Source organism: Salmo trutta, chromosome 30, assembly GCF_901001165.1.
Source record: "Salmo trutta chromosome 30, fSalTru1.1, whole genome shotgun sequence".
NCBI lineage: Eukaryota > Metazoa > Chordata > Actinopteri > Salmoniformes > Salmonidae > Salmo > Salmo trutta.
The window spans coordinates 6,128,786-6,142,504 of NC_042986.1; the positions used below are offsets into that span (position 1 = coordinate 6,128,786).

At 43.7% G+C, this 13,719-nt stretch overlaps 1 protein-coding gene across 2 annotated transcripts in view; it reads left to right on the forward strand.

Annotated features, from left to right (window-relative positions):
* The first annotated feature begins 212 nt into the window (after positions 1 to 212).
* LOC115169011 (copine-9) overlaps positions 213 to 13,719 on the forward strand; it is a 108,342-nt gene continuing 94,835 nt past the window's right edge. For both annotated transcript variants that reach the window (XM_029724612.1, XM_029724613.1), the window contains exons 1-2: positions 213 to 473; positions 8,018 to 8,058. In XM_029724612.1, coding sequence (XP_029580472.1) covers positions 394 to 473; positions 8,018 to 8,058 — 121 coding nt within the window. In that variant the 5' untranslated portion in view covers positions 213 to 393. The remainder of the gene's footprint in view (positions 474 to 8,017; positions 8,059 to 13,719) is intronic.

The following is a 13,719-nucleotide window of genomic DNA, read 5'->3' on the forward strand; positions in this document are numbered from 1 at the left end:
CATAAAACAAACAAATGGGTTGAAGGTTGAAATAGTATCAGAGAAAGAAACAAATAGTATAATCTTTGCCCCCAAAAAATCCTTCTCCAAAAGTGTATCCCGTGCTTCTAACACCACCTGTCGAAAGCACTGGAAAAATAGAAGTTGGTGGGAAGGGAATCCCTCTGTACTGAGACGCTCGCGCTTCAGTTCTCCTGTAGGCTACACTGTGAAGGATGAATTGCTTTCCTCTCCAATGCAATGTATTTTACTCTAGGACTCGCTTCTTTCCAAAACTCAATGAAGACGGATTTGGCTCTACAACTAACATGTGGTTTGATTTAAGTTTTTAATGGTCGAGAATATACTTGAGATATTTCACCAATAGATCTTGAAACGTGCACATTTAAAGAGATGATGGCATCAATAGGGGAGTTCGATCCGCTGAACAACATCGTTCCTGCAACTAAAATTGAAGTAACCGTGTCATGCAGGTAAGGTCATGAATGTATGATAAAATGTTAAATGACATGATTAGATATTCTATAAGTGAAACATCTTGTATTGAAAGTATGCAGATGAGACACTTATGTGTGCTAATATAATATTTCAATTATTTAAAGCACATTTTCTGTATTCATATGAAATAAGTGTGCATACCAAGTTAAATATGTATCTTAATTTAGGCAACATTCGTATTGTTTTAGAATACCAAGCATAGAGTAGAAATATGATAAAACCATTGTTTCACCTCATGCATGGATTCTCATTCACCTCCTTCTTGATACACCTTCAAAGGTGCGCCGAGACGTGCCTGACCGCAGTGCATCAGCCCCGTGTAGTCAACAGCGCTAATACATAATTTTCAGGCACTGAGACTGGATAGTGCTGTGGTATGGCTATCGAGCAGGTGTAGGTGTAGCCTATGTAGAACCATGTCTACAATAGACCTTGGCTACCTGTGAACAAACCATTACATGTGCGGAGTATACAGTATACCCACATTGTCCACGTAATTGTCTTCATGAAAACTTTTGTCACATTATGTCTTTCTCGTAATATAGTACTTCATAGAAAGCAGACTCCTCTGCCTCTATGCAGCCCTCAGTATCAAATGTGCCTGTTGTTGCCCCCTCGACAACCTTTTCACGGTCAAATGTTTAATCCCGTCAGTTTCCAGTGAGCGTGCATGTGATTAAAAAACCCTGGCACTGTACATAATCTGTAAAATCGGTTGATTAATTGACACAGCAATCGATTTAGAAATATATTCATACAATGGCAGGTCCAATATGATCTATACAGTCAGGCCCTAAGCCTTTTTATATTCACACAATGGCAGGCCCTAAGTGCCCCCCCCCGCTGGATTTATGGCAGAGTTGTTAATTGGTTGTTGGAAATAACATTAATATTTTCCATGAAATCATGTGGCGCCTCAAAATAGAATAGAATTTGAATTTTAACAAAGTCAAAAACATTTAGCTGTTAGTTAGGCACGTTCTTGTATTTTAAAATCAAAGCTAGTACATTTTGAGGTTGGAATTGCAGTATGCATATAATTTGAGAATTTAGATATGAGCTAGCAAATTTTGACAGACTGGTTTCATCTAGACAAACAAAATAAGTTTGCTTAGCAACCGGATACCAACGAGTTCTGTGGAGGAAAAAAAAGTGAGTAATTGCTGATGACATTCATGCTGAGGGCCGGGTCTGTATACAGTACAGTACAGTACAGTACAGTACAGTACAGTACAGTACAGTACAGTACAGTACAGTACGCTAAAGCTCAGGAACAAATGGAATAACTGTTTTTTTGGGAGAAAATATTGACATTTTCTGCTGCCTGGGTCTCAGCCATTCCAGTGTTTTTCATAGAAGTATGTGTTTGGTTTCAGACGCATGTTATTTCCCGGAAAGGTCATCAGATAATCGCACTGAGACACTGCGAACTGTGATTCATCAACCACAGATACAATTTGTTGTAGCATAACTTACGGTATGTACCGTAACCTACAATGCTACTGTACAAAACCAACAGCACTTATAGAGGTTTCACAAGGGATCTGCAATATGACTAAATAATGTGAGTTTATAAGGGCCTCTAATAACACTTTAACAGGTGGCATGTGTGTTCATGAACTTTCAACTAAGCCTACATTCAAAAAGAAAAAAAGAGATAGCAGGTAGGTATTCTGTATTGGCCCTATAAGCTGTTCAAGGGTCCCTGAGCTCCAGAGGAGGTTGGTGGGAGGAGGTATAGGTGGACGGGCTCATTGTAATGGCTGGAATGGAACGGTATTGAAAAACATCAAACATATGGGAACCATGTTTGACTCCACTCCATTCCAGCCGTTACAGTGAGCCTGTCCTCCCGCTAGCCTCCACTGCTGAGCTCACAATCATTAACCTGTAGCTACTCATATCCTACAAGCCAGGTTACATTCCTCATATCTGATAGTGACATAGAATGTCATACTACGTGGAAAATACATTGGATTTGAAAAAAGTCAGCAACATAAACTGTTGTTTTGAGGGTGAAAACCACAAGATTATGTCATCATTGTAACCAATGTTCAACATAGACAAACCTTGTATAACAGACTGTGCATTTGGAAAGTATTCAGACCCCTTCCTTTTTTCCACATTTTGTTACGTTACAGCCTTATTCTAAAATTGATTAAATAAAATAAAAAGTCATCAATCTACACACAATATCCCATAATTACGAAGCAACATTTTTTAAAACTTTTTTTTGCAAATGTATTACAAGTAAAAAACAGAAAAACCTTATTTACATAAGTATTCAGACCCTTTGCTATGAGACTCGAAATTGAGCTCACGTTCATCCTGTTTCCATTGATCATCTTTGAGATGTTTCTACAACTTGATTGGAGTCAACCTGTGGTAAATTCAATTGATTGGACATGATTTGGAAAGGCACACACCTGTCTATATAAGGTCCCACAGTTGACAGTGCATGTCAAAGCAAAAACCAATCCATGAGGTCGAAGGAATTGTCCGTAGAGCTTCGAGACAGGATTGTGTCGAGGTACAGATCTGGGGAAAGGTACCAAAAATGTTTTGCAGCATTGAAGGTCCCAAGAACATAATGGCCTCCATCATTCTTAAATGGATGAAGTTTGGAACCACCAAGACTCTTCCTAGAGCTGGCCACCAGCCAAACTGAGCAATCGGGGGAGAAGGGCCTTGATCTGGGAGGTGACCAAGAACCCGATGGTCACTCTGACAGAGCTCCAGAGTTCCTCTGTGGAGATGGGAGAACCTTCCAGAAGGACAACCATTTATGCAGCACTCCACCAAGCAGGCCTTTATGGTAGAGTGGCCAGATGGAAGCCATTCCTCAGTAAAAGGCACATGACAGGCTGCTTGGAGTTTGCCAAAAGGCCCCTAAAGGACTCTCAGACCATGAGAAACAAGATTCTCTGGTCTGATGAAACCAAGATTGAACTCTCTGGCCTGAATGCCAAGTGTCATGTCTGGAGGAAACCTGGCACCATCCCTACAGTGAAGCATGGTGATGGCAGCATCATGCTGTGAGTATGTTTTTCAGCGGCAGGGAATGGGAGACTAGTCAGGATTGAGGGAAAGATAAATGGAGCAAAGTACAGAGAGATCCTTGATGAAAAGAGTGCTCAGGACCTCAGACTGGGGTGAATGTTCGCCTTCCAACAGGACAACGACCCTAACGCAGAAGTGGTTTCGGGACTTGAACCCGATCGAACATCTCTGGAGAGACCTGAGAATAGCTGTGCAGTGACGCTCTCCATCCAATCTGACAGAGCTTGAGAGGATCTGCAGAGAAGAATTTGAGAAACTCCCCAAATACAGGTGTGCCAAGCTTGTAGCGTCATACTCAAGAAGACTCGAGGCTGTAATCGCTGCCAAAGGTGCTTCAACAAAGTACTGAATAAAAGGTCTGAATACTTATGTAAATGTGATATCAGTTATTTATTTTTTAGAAATCTGCTAAATAAAAATAAAAACCGTGTTTTTGCTTCGTCATTCTGGGGTATTGTGTGTAGATTGATAAAGGGAAAAAATATTTAATCCATTTCAGAATAAGGCAGTAATGTAACAAAATGTGGAAAGGTCAAGGGGTCTGAATATTTTCCGAATGCACTGTATGTTGAATTTGTACCTTTCAAACAACGTCAGATCTTTAACGTTATATCCACTATCAGAAAAGAAAACAATAGGCTGGCAGGACCTCCTACTGGAGAGTTGATCTACAACTATTCATTTGTTCTCTCATCACTTAATTGAATAACCAAGCCCAGCCCTGCTTAGCTTTTATATTTGTCACTGACTATTACCAATGGGCTATCAGGAAAATGATTATTGAGAAATCTTGTATTAACTAAATACTGTATATTCACTGTTGATATTGAAGTAATTCCAAAGGGTAGGTTTAACAGAGCAAATAAATGTAACCATACTTTATAAGTCATATATCATCAATGAGACTATTTAGGCCTGTATAGCATTTGTTTACATTTACATTTACATTTTAGTCATTTAGCAGACGCGACTTACAGTAGTGAATGCATACATTTCATACAATTTCATACATAACATACATTTTTTCTGTGCTGGCCCCCCATGGGAATCGAACCCACAACCCTGGTGTTGCAAACACCATGCTCTACCAACTGAGCTAACGTTTGTAACAGCTATTGTTTCAATTTAACCCAGGGTTCAACTAAAAATAGACAATACATATAGTCCTAGGGTTTCAAGCTTTGGTTGATTTCAAATTTAATCTTTAATATGTTGGATTCACATGTCCATTGCAAAAATCTAAGTTAAAGAATAGGACTAAATCAAATCAAACTTTTTTTAAAGTGCTTATAATGCTTGATTAGATTAGGTTTAGTCCTATTCTTAAACTAAGATTTTAGGTTGAGATGGAGACGTGAATCCAACACATCAATTATTAATTTGTAGACAAACTGGAAATTGAATTGTATTTTTTTTTGTCAACACAGCAAATATCATATTTGAAGGAGAACTTCTGTTTGGATAGTTCCATCTGTGCCACTGACTTAGTCTGGCTTTAATTCCAGTTAAACTACAAATTAATAAATTATATGATGGATTCACATCCCCATCTCAACCAAAGTTAAAGAATAGGACTAAATTAAATCAAATCAATCTTTAAAGGCACTTTAAAGTCCTATACTTTGACTTTGATTGTTGGTGGAGATGGCGATGTGAATCCATCATATCATTTATTAATTTCTAGACAAAGCTAGTGGCACAAAAGATACTTCTCCTTCAAATGTTGATATTTGTTTGTGCTGACACCCAAACACAGTTCAATTACACTTTTGAAATACAGTTAACAGCCTATATTACAAATTATAGTCTCCAACTAAACCATAAATAAAAGTCAAAGAATATGATTAAGCCAGTGGCTCAGATGAAACTATCCAAGCATTAGATATCCTTTAAATGTTGATATTTGGCTGTGTTGTCAGACAAACAAAACGTAATAATACTTTTGTAATTCAGTAAATAGCCTACATTTAAGGATATCTTACAAATGTATGAAACAGGATTCAACCTTAAAACGAGTAACCATGGCCACATTTTGAGGCTAGCCTACTGTAACTATAAATGTCTTCTTATGTAATCATAGAAAGCTGGGCATGTTCAGGATACCATGCAAAGGTGGCAGGTCTGTGGAGATCTTCACAATTGCTTAAATAATCTGTGCAGAATCTTAAAACAGCTTGGATCACTTGCACTTTCTGCAATCCAGATCATTTGGTTGGGCTATTACATGAAGCACAGTGATAACACATGAAGTTGTTGTATAAATACAAACATCTGACATTGTATTCCCATTTTATCTTTGTTGTGATTTTAAATGGTTGAAAGCGCAGTGATAACACATAGGGAATTCAACAAACTTCTGGTAGACTTTTTGAGTGGTTGAATAAAGGTTGAAATCTCATTGATCAATGCCGTAACCAAATATTACCCACAAAAAAATGACATGGTGCCCCCAGTGGGATGGGATTATACACTTTTGGCTGAGTGGCCTTTGTGTTGTCTGTCCAAAGAAAAGAGTCACTGGGATGGTCAGAAATCCATGGTCACAAACCCAGCCACCACTGGCACCAAACAATAATCCTCCCTGCCTCTGAATAACGAATGGAACGGCTGATGGTGCCTCCTTGGAGATTACAAAGCCTTAACTCTGGGTGGTTCTCTGTGAGACACATCTGCAACTTCTCCTCTTATCACAGCTAATAAAACATTGCAAGTCTCAAGCGGACTACACAATCAGCCACAACATTGATTTCATTTGTCTGCCTCTCAACAACCCATTTCCTTGATGTGTTGTGCATCTGGCAAACTGCCAACCTAAAATGAACCTGAGTACAAAAAAAAATGAAAAAGAGTCAAGGGATTGTCAACTCACTGTCCTGGTAAAATAGTGCAGCCGATCAAAAGGGTGTAATAGGTTCGCATTCAAAAATATGTCACATCAAGCTTACTTCATTTAAATATATATATTTTCACAGCATCAGGGATAACATACACAGACGTTTCGGCTTTACAACCTTCTTCAGACGCACAGAGACAGACACCAGCAAGCACAGACAGTTTCCTTCTCTGAAAAACATGTCAACTGGGGGTGCAAATGTACCTCAGCTCAGTGGTCCAGAGCTCCTCAGAGAGACTCAGTGTTTGTGCCATTTCTGTCATTGGGAGTAGCTGTTTCCCATTTGATATAATATGAACCATGAACCCAATGGCAGTTACTCAAATACTGACGATATAGAAATGGTCCCACGAGACTGTCCTCATCTGCGGAGGAAAGAGTTGGTTACTGTGACTGATCATTTTACACTTATCGCACCATGCATATTATCCTATACATGGGGGATGATGTTGAACTCAGACCAAGTATTGTACTATAGTGGTGACAGCAAAATCTTATCTCCTACTCTAAGGTGATGACCTTAATCAGGATACAGTACCTGTAAATGGACCAAACTAGTGCCTATTATCTTGGGACTGTCATTAATGGAGGTATACACTTTGTGTCCCTCTAGATTGGGTTGTTAGTCTATTTTGGCCTGTAAATGCCTTATTTTACTGACATTTTCTTTAGGTGTGTAATATGAAATAAGGTCGTTATTATTCATGCACAGGGCCAAAATTGGTGTAGAAACAGTTGTTCATGTTCCTTATCAGGAAGTTCGACCCACTGATTACGATGCTGTGTGATCTAATTGATTATGTTTGTCACTTCAGTCTTACACAAATATATAGCCAAAAATGTTCTGGTGTCACCCTATGCACACTGGCTGATTTGTTATGTATTTTGTTTAACGATACATTTTTCAGTTGTGCTGAATATTACATTAAGTATTGTTCATTTGTTGTCCTCACAGAAGAAATGTATTTCTACAACAGAGGAAAACACTAAACATAAGCAAAATGTTAAAACGATTCTGGCATTTAAGCCATTTTTCTACTGATGCTGTTGGCTATCATTGAAGAACTAGAAGCAGAATTCAAGAGAGAAAACAATAGCGCTGAACTTAGTTTACGTAACTAGACTTCCAGTTATTGCGCTAATGCTAGTTAGCATTGGCTCTGGAAACTACATCTAACTTCCTTCATACTGTAATCAGAGGAATAAAAATGGTATCCATGAGTTCATCTGACTCTGGCTAAGTAGAATCTCACATAATGACAATAATGTTAATGATAATCAGTTCAGTCTGTTTAGCGCTGTTGTTTTCTCTCTTAATTAAATTCTGCCTCCAGCTCTTCAATGATAGCCAACAGCATTTGAAATGATGTATACAATACATTTTGTTTTGAGGAGGGAAAACGACCCAGTGTTTTCCATGAGAAATGATGTACTAACAATTGAACAAAGACTACATTGAAATATGTTCAAGTGGGTGCTGCAGTGACATTGAATACATTCTATGGAAATAATAACAGCCTGATTAAATGATTATTATTTTATTTCCCCTGTATATTATTTCCATAGGGATCTTCTGGACGTGGACACATTTTCCAAGTCTGATCCTGGTATGTGCCTCTCTTTTTGAGTGAATGTTTATCAGAATGTGTGAAATTCCATGCATGCATTTGTCCTATCTGTCCTGAATGTACTCATGTAAATTCTAGAGAGTTGATTCCGTCATTTTTACAAAAACCTCAGGGATGTTATAAACATTCCGTTATGCAGTTAAACTGCTGTCACGGTTGTCGTCTTCGTCTTCTGACGATATAACGAAATCGTCATCAGAAAAGGTAGACCAATACGCAGCAGGTACGTGTATGCTCATTTTGACTTTTATTTTAATTATCAAAAGAACACTCCAAAAACAACAAAACACGAAAACGAACGAACAACAAAACAGTCTGGCAAAGCCTAGGGCTGAACACAGAACAATCACCCACAATCACAAACACAAACACACCCTTATATATGGGACTCTCAATCAAAGGCAGATAGACAACACCTGCCTTCAACCGAGAGTCCCAAAGCCAATTAACCAACATAGAAACACACTCACCAGATTAGACATAGAAATACATAAACATAGACTATAAACCAAAACCCCGGAAATACTAAATCAAACACCCCCTTTGAACAAACACACCACCCTGAACCACATAAAACAAATACCCTCTGTCACGCCCTGACCAAACTACAAAACAATTAACCTTATATACTGGCCAGGACGTGACAGTACCCCCCCCTTAAAGGTGCTACCCCGGAAGCACCTTAACAAAAAAAATAAAAATACCCCCAAACAATACCCAAAAGAAAAATTCCCCCTTACTAAAGGGAGGGAAGGGAGGGTGGCTGCCGTCAACGACGGCACTGTGCTACACCCCCCCTCCCCAACCCACCTATTTTTGGAGGTGGCTCCGGCTCAGGCCGTTCCAGGCTGTCTGGGCAGTCTGGCAGCTCGGGACAGTCTGGGCAGTCTGGCAGCTCGGGACAGTCTGGGCAGTCTGGCAGCTCGGGACAGTCTGGGCAGCTCGGGACACTCGGGACAGTCTGGGCAGTCTGGCAACTCGGGGCAGGTCAGGGCAGTCTGGCAACTCGGGGCAGGTCAGGGCAGTCTGGCCACTCCGGGCAGGTCAGGGCAGTCTGGCCACTCCGGGCAGGTCAGGGCAGTCTGGCCACTCCGGGCAGGTCAGGGCAGTCTGGCCACTCCGGGCAGGTCAGGGCAGTCTGGCCACTCCGGGCAGGTCAGGGCAGTCTGGCCACTCCGGGCAGGTCAGGGCAGTCTGGCCACTCCGGGCAGGTCAGGGCAGTCTGGCCACTCCGGGCAGGTCAGGGCAGTCTGGCCACTCCGGGCAGGTCAGGGCAGTCTGGCCACTCCGGGCAGGTCAGGGCAGTCTGGCCACTCCGGGCAGGTCAGGGCAGTCTGGCCACTCCGGGCAGGTCAGGGCAGTCTGGCCACTCCGGGCAGGTCAGGGCAGTCTGGCCACTCCGGGCAGGTCAGGGCAGTCTGGCCACTCCGGGCAGGTCAGGGCAGTCTGGCCACTCCGGGCAGGTCAGGGCAGTCTGGCCACTCCCGGCAGGTCAGGGCAGTCTGGCCACTCCCGGCAGGTCAGGGCAGTCTGGCCACTCCGGCAGGTCAGGGCAGTCTGGCCATCCGGCAGGTCAGGGCAGTCTGGCCACTCCGGCAGGTCAGGGCAGTCTGGCCACTCCGGCAGGTCAGGGCAGTCTGGCCACTCCGGCAGGTCAGGGCAGTCTGGCCACTCCGGCAGGTCAGGGCAGTCTGGCCACTCCGGCAGTTCAGCGCAGTCTGGCCACTCCGGCAGTTCAGCGCAGTCTGGCGGGCAGCTCCGACGACTGTTGACTGACGGGCAGCTCCGACGACTGTTGACTGGCGGGCAGCTCCGACGACTGTTGACTGGCGGGCAGCTCCGACGACTGTTGACTGGCGGGCAGCTCCGACGACTGTTGACTGGCGGGCAGCTCCGACGACTGTTGACTGGCGGGCAGCTCCGACGACTGTTGACTGGCGGGCAGCTCCGACGACTGTTGACTGGCGGGCAGCTCCGACGACTGTTGACTGGCGGCAGCTCCGACGACTGTTGACTGGCGGGCAGCTCCGACGACTGTTTGACTGGCGGGCAGCTCCGACGACTGTGACTGTTGACTGGCGGGCAGCTCCGACGACTGTTGACTGGCGGGCAGCTCCGACGACTGTTGACTGGCGAGGCTGGGTTTACGCACTTGCCGTTTAGTGCGGGGAGCGGGAACAGGACGAGTCGGACTGGGTGGACGCACTTCCGGGTCCGCACGAGAGACAGGAGCTGGAAACCCAGGGCTATGGAGGCGCACAGCCGGTCTAGATCTTACCTCCTGCACAACCCGCCTTGGCTGGATGGAACTAGTAGCCCTGTACGAGCGGAGTGCTCGTACAGGGCAGACTGGGCTGTGCAGGGGCCTGATGATAGCCCTGCGTAGAGCGGGAGTTGGGTAGCCTGGTCCTCCGAGGCGTACCGGCGACCAGATGCGCTGCGCAGGCATCCTCCTACCAGGCTGGATGCCCGCTCTAGCACGGCACCTGCGAGGGGCTGGAATAACTCGCACCGGACTGTGCGTGCGTATGGGTGAGATAGTGCGCTTCTCAGCAAAACATGGCGCTCCCCACCTCATACGCTCCTCCATATAACCACGGGTAGCTGGCTTCCGGCTCTTCCTTCGCCTAGCCAAACTACCCGTGTGCCCCCCCCAAAAAATTTCTTGGGGGTGCCTCTCGTGCTTCTCCCTCAGCGCGTCTCTGGCCTCGTACCATCGCCTCTCCGCCTTGGCTGCCTCAATTTCCCACTGCGGGCGCTGATAATCCCCAGCCTGATGCCAAGGTCCGGCCCCGTCCAGAATTTCTTCCCAAGTCCACTTCTCCCGCCAGTCCAACTCGAACGCCGTCTGCTCCTTCCTCTGCTGCTTGGTCCTTGAGTGGTGGGTGATTCTGTCACGGTTGTTGTCTTCGTCTTCTGACGATATAACGAAATCGTCATCAGAAAAGGTAGACCAATACGCAGCAGGTACGTGTATGCTCATTTTGACTTTTATTTTAATTATCAAAAGAACACTCCAAAAACAACAAAACACGAAAACGAACAACAAAACAGTCTGGCAAAGCCTAGGGCTGAACACAGAACAATCACCCACAATCACAAACACACCCTTATATATGGGACTCTCAATCAAAGGCAGATAGACAACACCTGCCTTCAACTGAGAGTCCCAAAGCCAATTAACCAACATAGAAACACACTCACCAGATTAGACATAGAAATACATAAACATGGACTATAAACCAAAACCCCGGAAATACTAAATCAAACACCCCCTTTGAACAAACACACCACCCTGAACCACATAAAACAAATACCCTCTGTCACGCCCTGACCAAACTACAAAACAATTAACCTTATATACTGGCCAGGACGTGACAACTGCATTCGTTTCTTTTATAAAGCAGTTTATTTTATCCGGATACAGACATTTGTCAAGATTTCTAAGGACGATTCTGAGATTTGGAATATGATGACATAGGATAAATTGTAGAGATTCCACATCACAGGTTCATAGTCAGTTTTAGCTGTTTTACTCAGCATTTCTCCTATATTTTGTTTTCCAAAGTCACATAGGTTACCTCATCTATTCCCTACATCTCAGTTTGTCACTCTTTTCTGCTTGTCTCCAATATTTAGTCTCAGTCACACAACCACAGCTGCAGTGTTATCTGTTTGAATCCTTAATAAGAGTTTTTGATCAGATCTATTTCATGTGTAGACATTTGTTCATGGCCTCTCATTTCACTGCGTTTTGAGTATGTCTTATTGCTCTCCAAACTGGACTTCTAAAATGCACAGGTCACGTTGGAGCACAGGAATGAAATCACCTTCCACTTGGCCTATATTTTGTTCCGTGCTTCAAATACTTTATACAACACATAAATTATTATTGCTATAGTGTTGTTTGGAGAGCTCTACTATGTGTTTGTCAAAAGTCTGTCAGGTTGAAGTCATACCAGGGTGAAAGCTTTGAGCTGTCAGGACAGGGCTCAGGGGTCTCTGAGTTGAAGGCAGGGAGAAATGGGATTCAGCTGGACAAACAGAGCCAGGCTCAGAGTGACTCGTGTTAAGGCTACTATCACAACTGCAGTCCCACAGAGACAGAGAGACCAGGGCTCTGATGAAACTTCACAATAGCAACAGCCATCTAAAGATGGAGCTGGAGAGAATGGCTACCGTTTCATGGGCTCTTAACCAACCATGCTATTTTGTTTGTTCTTTCGCATTTTTTGTAACTTATTTTGTACATATTGTTGCTGCTACCATCTCTTATGACTGAAAAGAGCTTCTGGAAATCAGAACAGCGATTACTCACCTTGAACTGGATGAAAAATGTCTCTTTAATGAGTCAGACGAGAGGGATTTACTCCAAACACCCGAACAGGCCCTCATCCCCATCATTCGCAGGAGAAAGAGACGGAAAAGATATTGCGGAAAGAGATCGGGGTGCCTTGTGAGGATCCGCCGATGAGTGGCTAATTTGCCCTTGTCATCCGTACTACTAGCCAACGCACAATCGCTGTAAAATAAATTGGACGAGCTAAATGCACGTATATCCTACCAACGGGACATTAAAAACTGTAATATCTTATGTTTCACCGAGTCGCGGCTGAATGACAACATGATTAACATACAGCTGGCGGGTTAAACACTGCATCGGCAAGATAGAACAGAAGCCTCTGGTAAGACAAGGGGTGGCGGTCTCTGTATATTTGTAAACAACAGCTGGTGCACGATATCTAAGGAAGTCAAGGTTTTGCTCGCCTGATGTAGAGTATCTCATGATAAGCTGTAGACCACACTATCTACCTAGAGAGTTTTCATCTGTATTTTTTGTAGCTGTCTACATACCACTACAAACCGATGCTGGCACTAAGACCGCACTCAATGAGCTGTATACCGCCATAAGCAAACAGGAAAACGCTCATCCAGAGGCGGCACTCCTAGTGGCCGGAGACTTTAATGCAGGGAAACTTAAATCTGTTTAAAATAATTTCTATCAGCATGTTAAATGTGCAACCAGAGGGAAAAAAACTCTAGACCACCTTTACTCCACACACAGAGACGCGTACAAAGCTCTCCCTCACCCTCCATTTGGGAAATCTGACCATAATTCTATCCTCCTGATTCATGCTTACAAGCACAAATTAAAGCAGGAAGCACCAGTGACTCGGTCAATAAAGAAGTGGTCAGATGAAGCAAATGCTAAGCTACAGGACTGTTTTGCTAGCACAGACTGGAATATGTTCCGGGATTCTTCCGATGGCATTGAGGAGTACACCACATCAGTCACTGGCTTCATCAATAAGTGCATCGATGACGTCGTCCCCACAGTGACTGTACGTACATACCCAAACCGGAAGCCATGGATTACAGACAACATCCGCACTGAGCTAGGGTAGAGCTAAAGGGTAGGCCAGACGGATTATCAGGACGTATAGGGCGAGCATGCACTGACCAACTGGCAAGTGTCTTCACTGACATTTTCAACCTCTCCCTGTCTGAGTCTCTAATACCAACATGTTTCAAGCAGACCACCATAGTCCCTGTGCCCAAGAACACTAAGGTAACCTGCCTAAATGACTACCGACCCGTAGCACTCACGTCTGTAGCCATAAAGTGCTTTGAAAGGCTGGT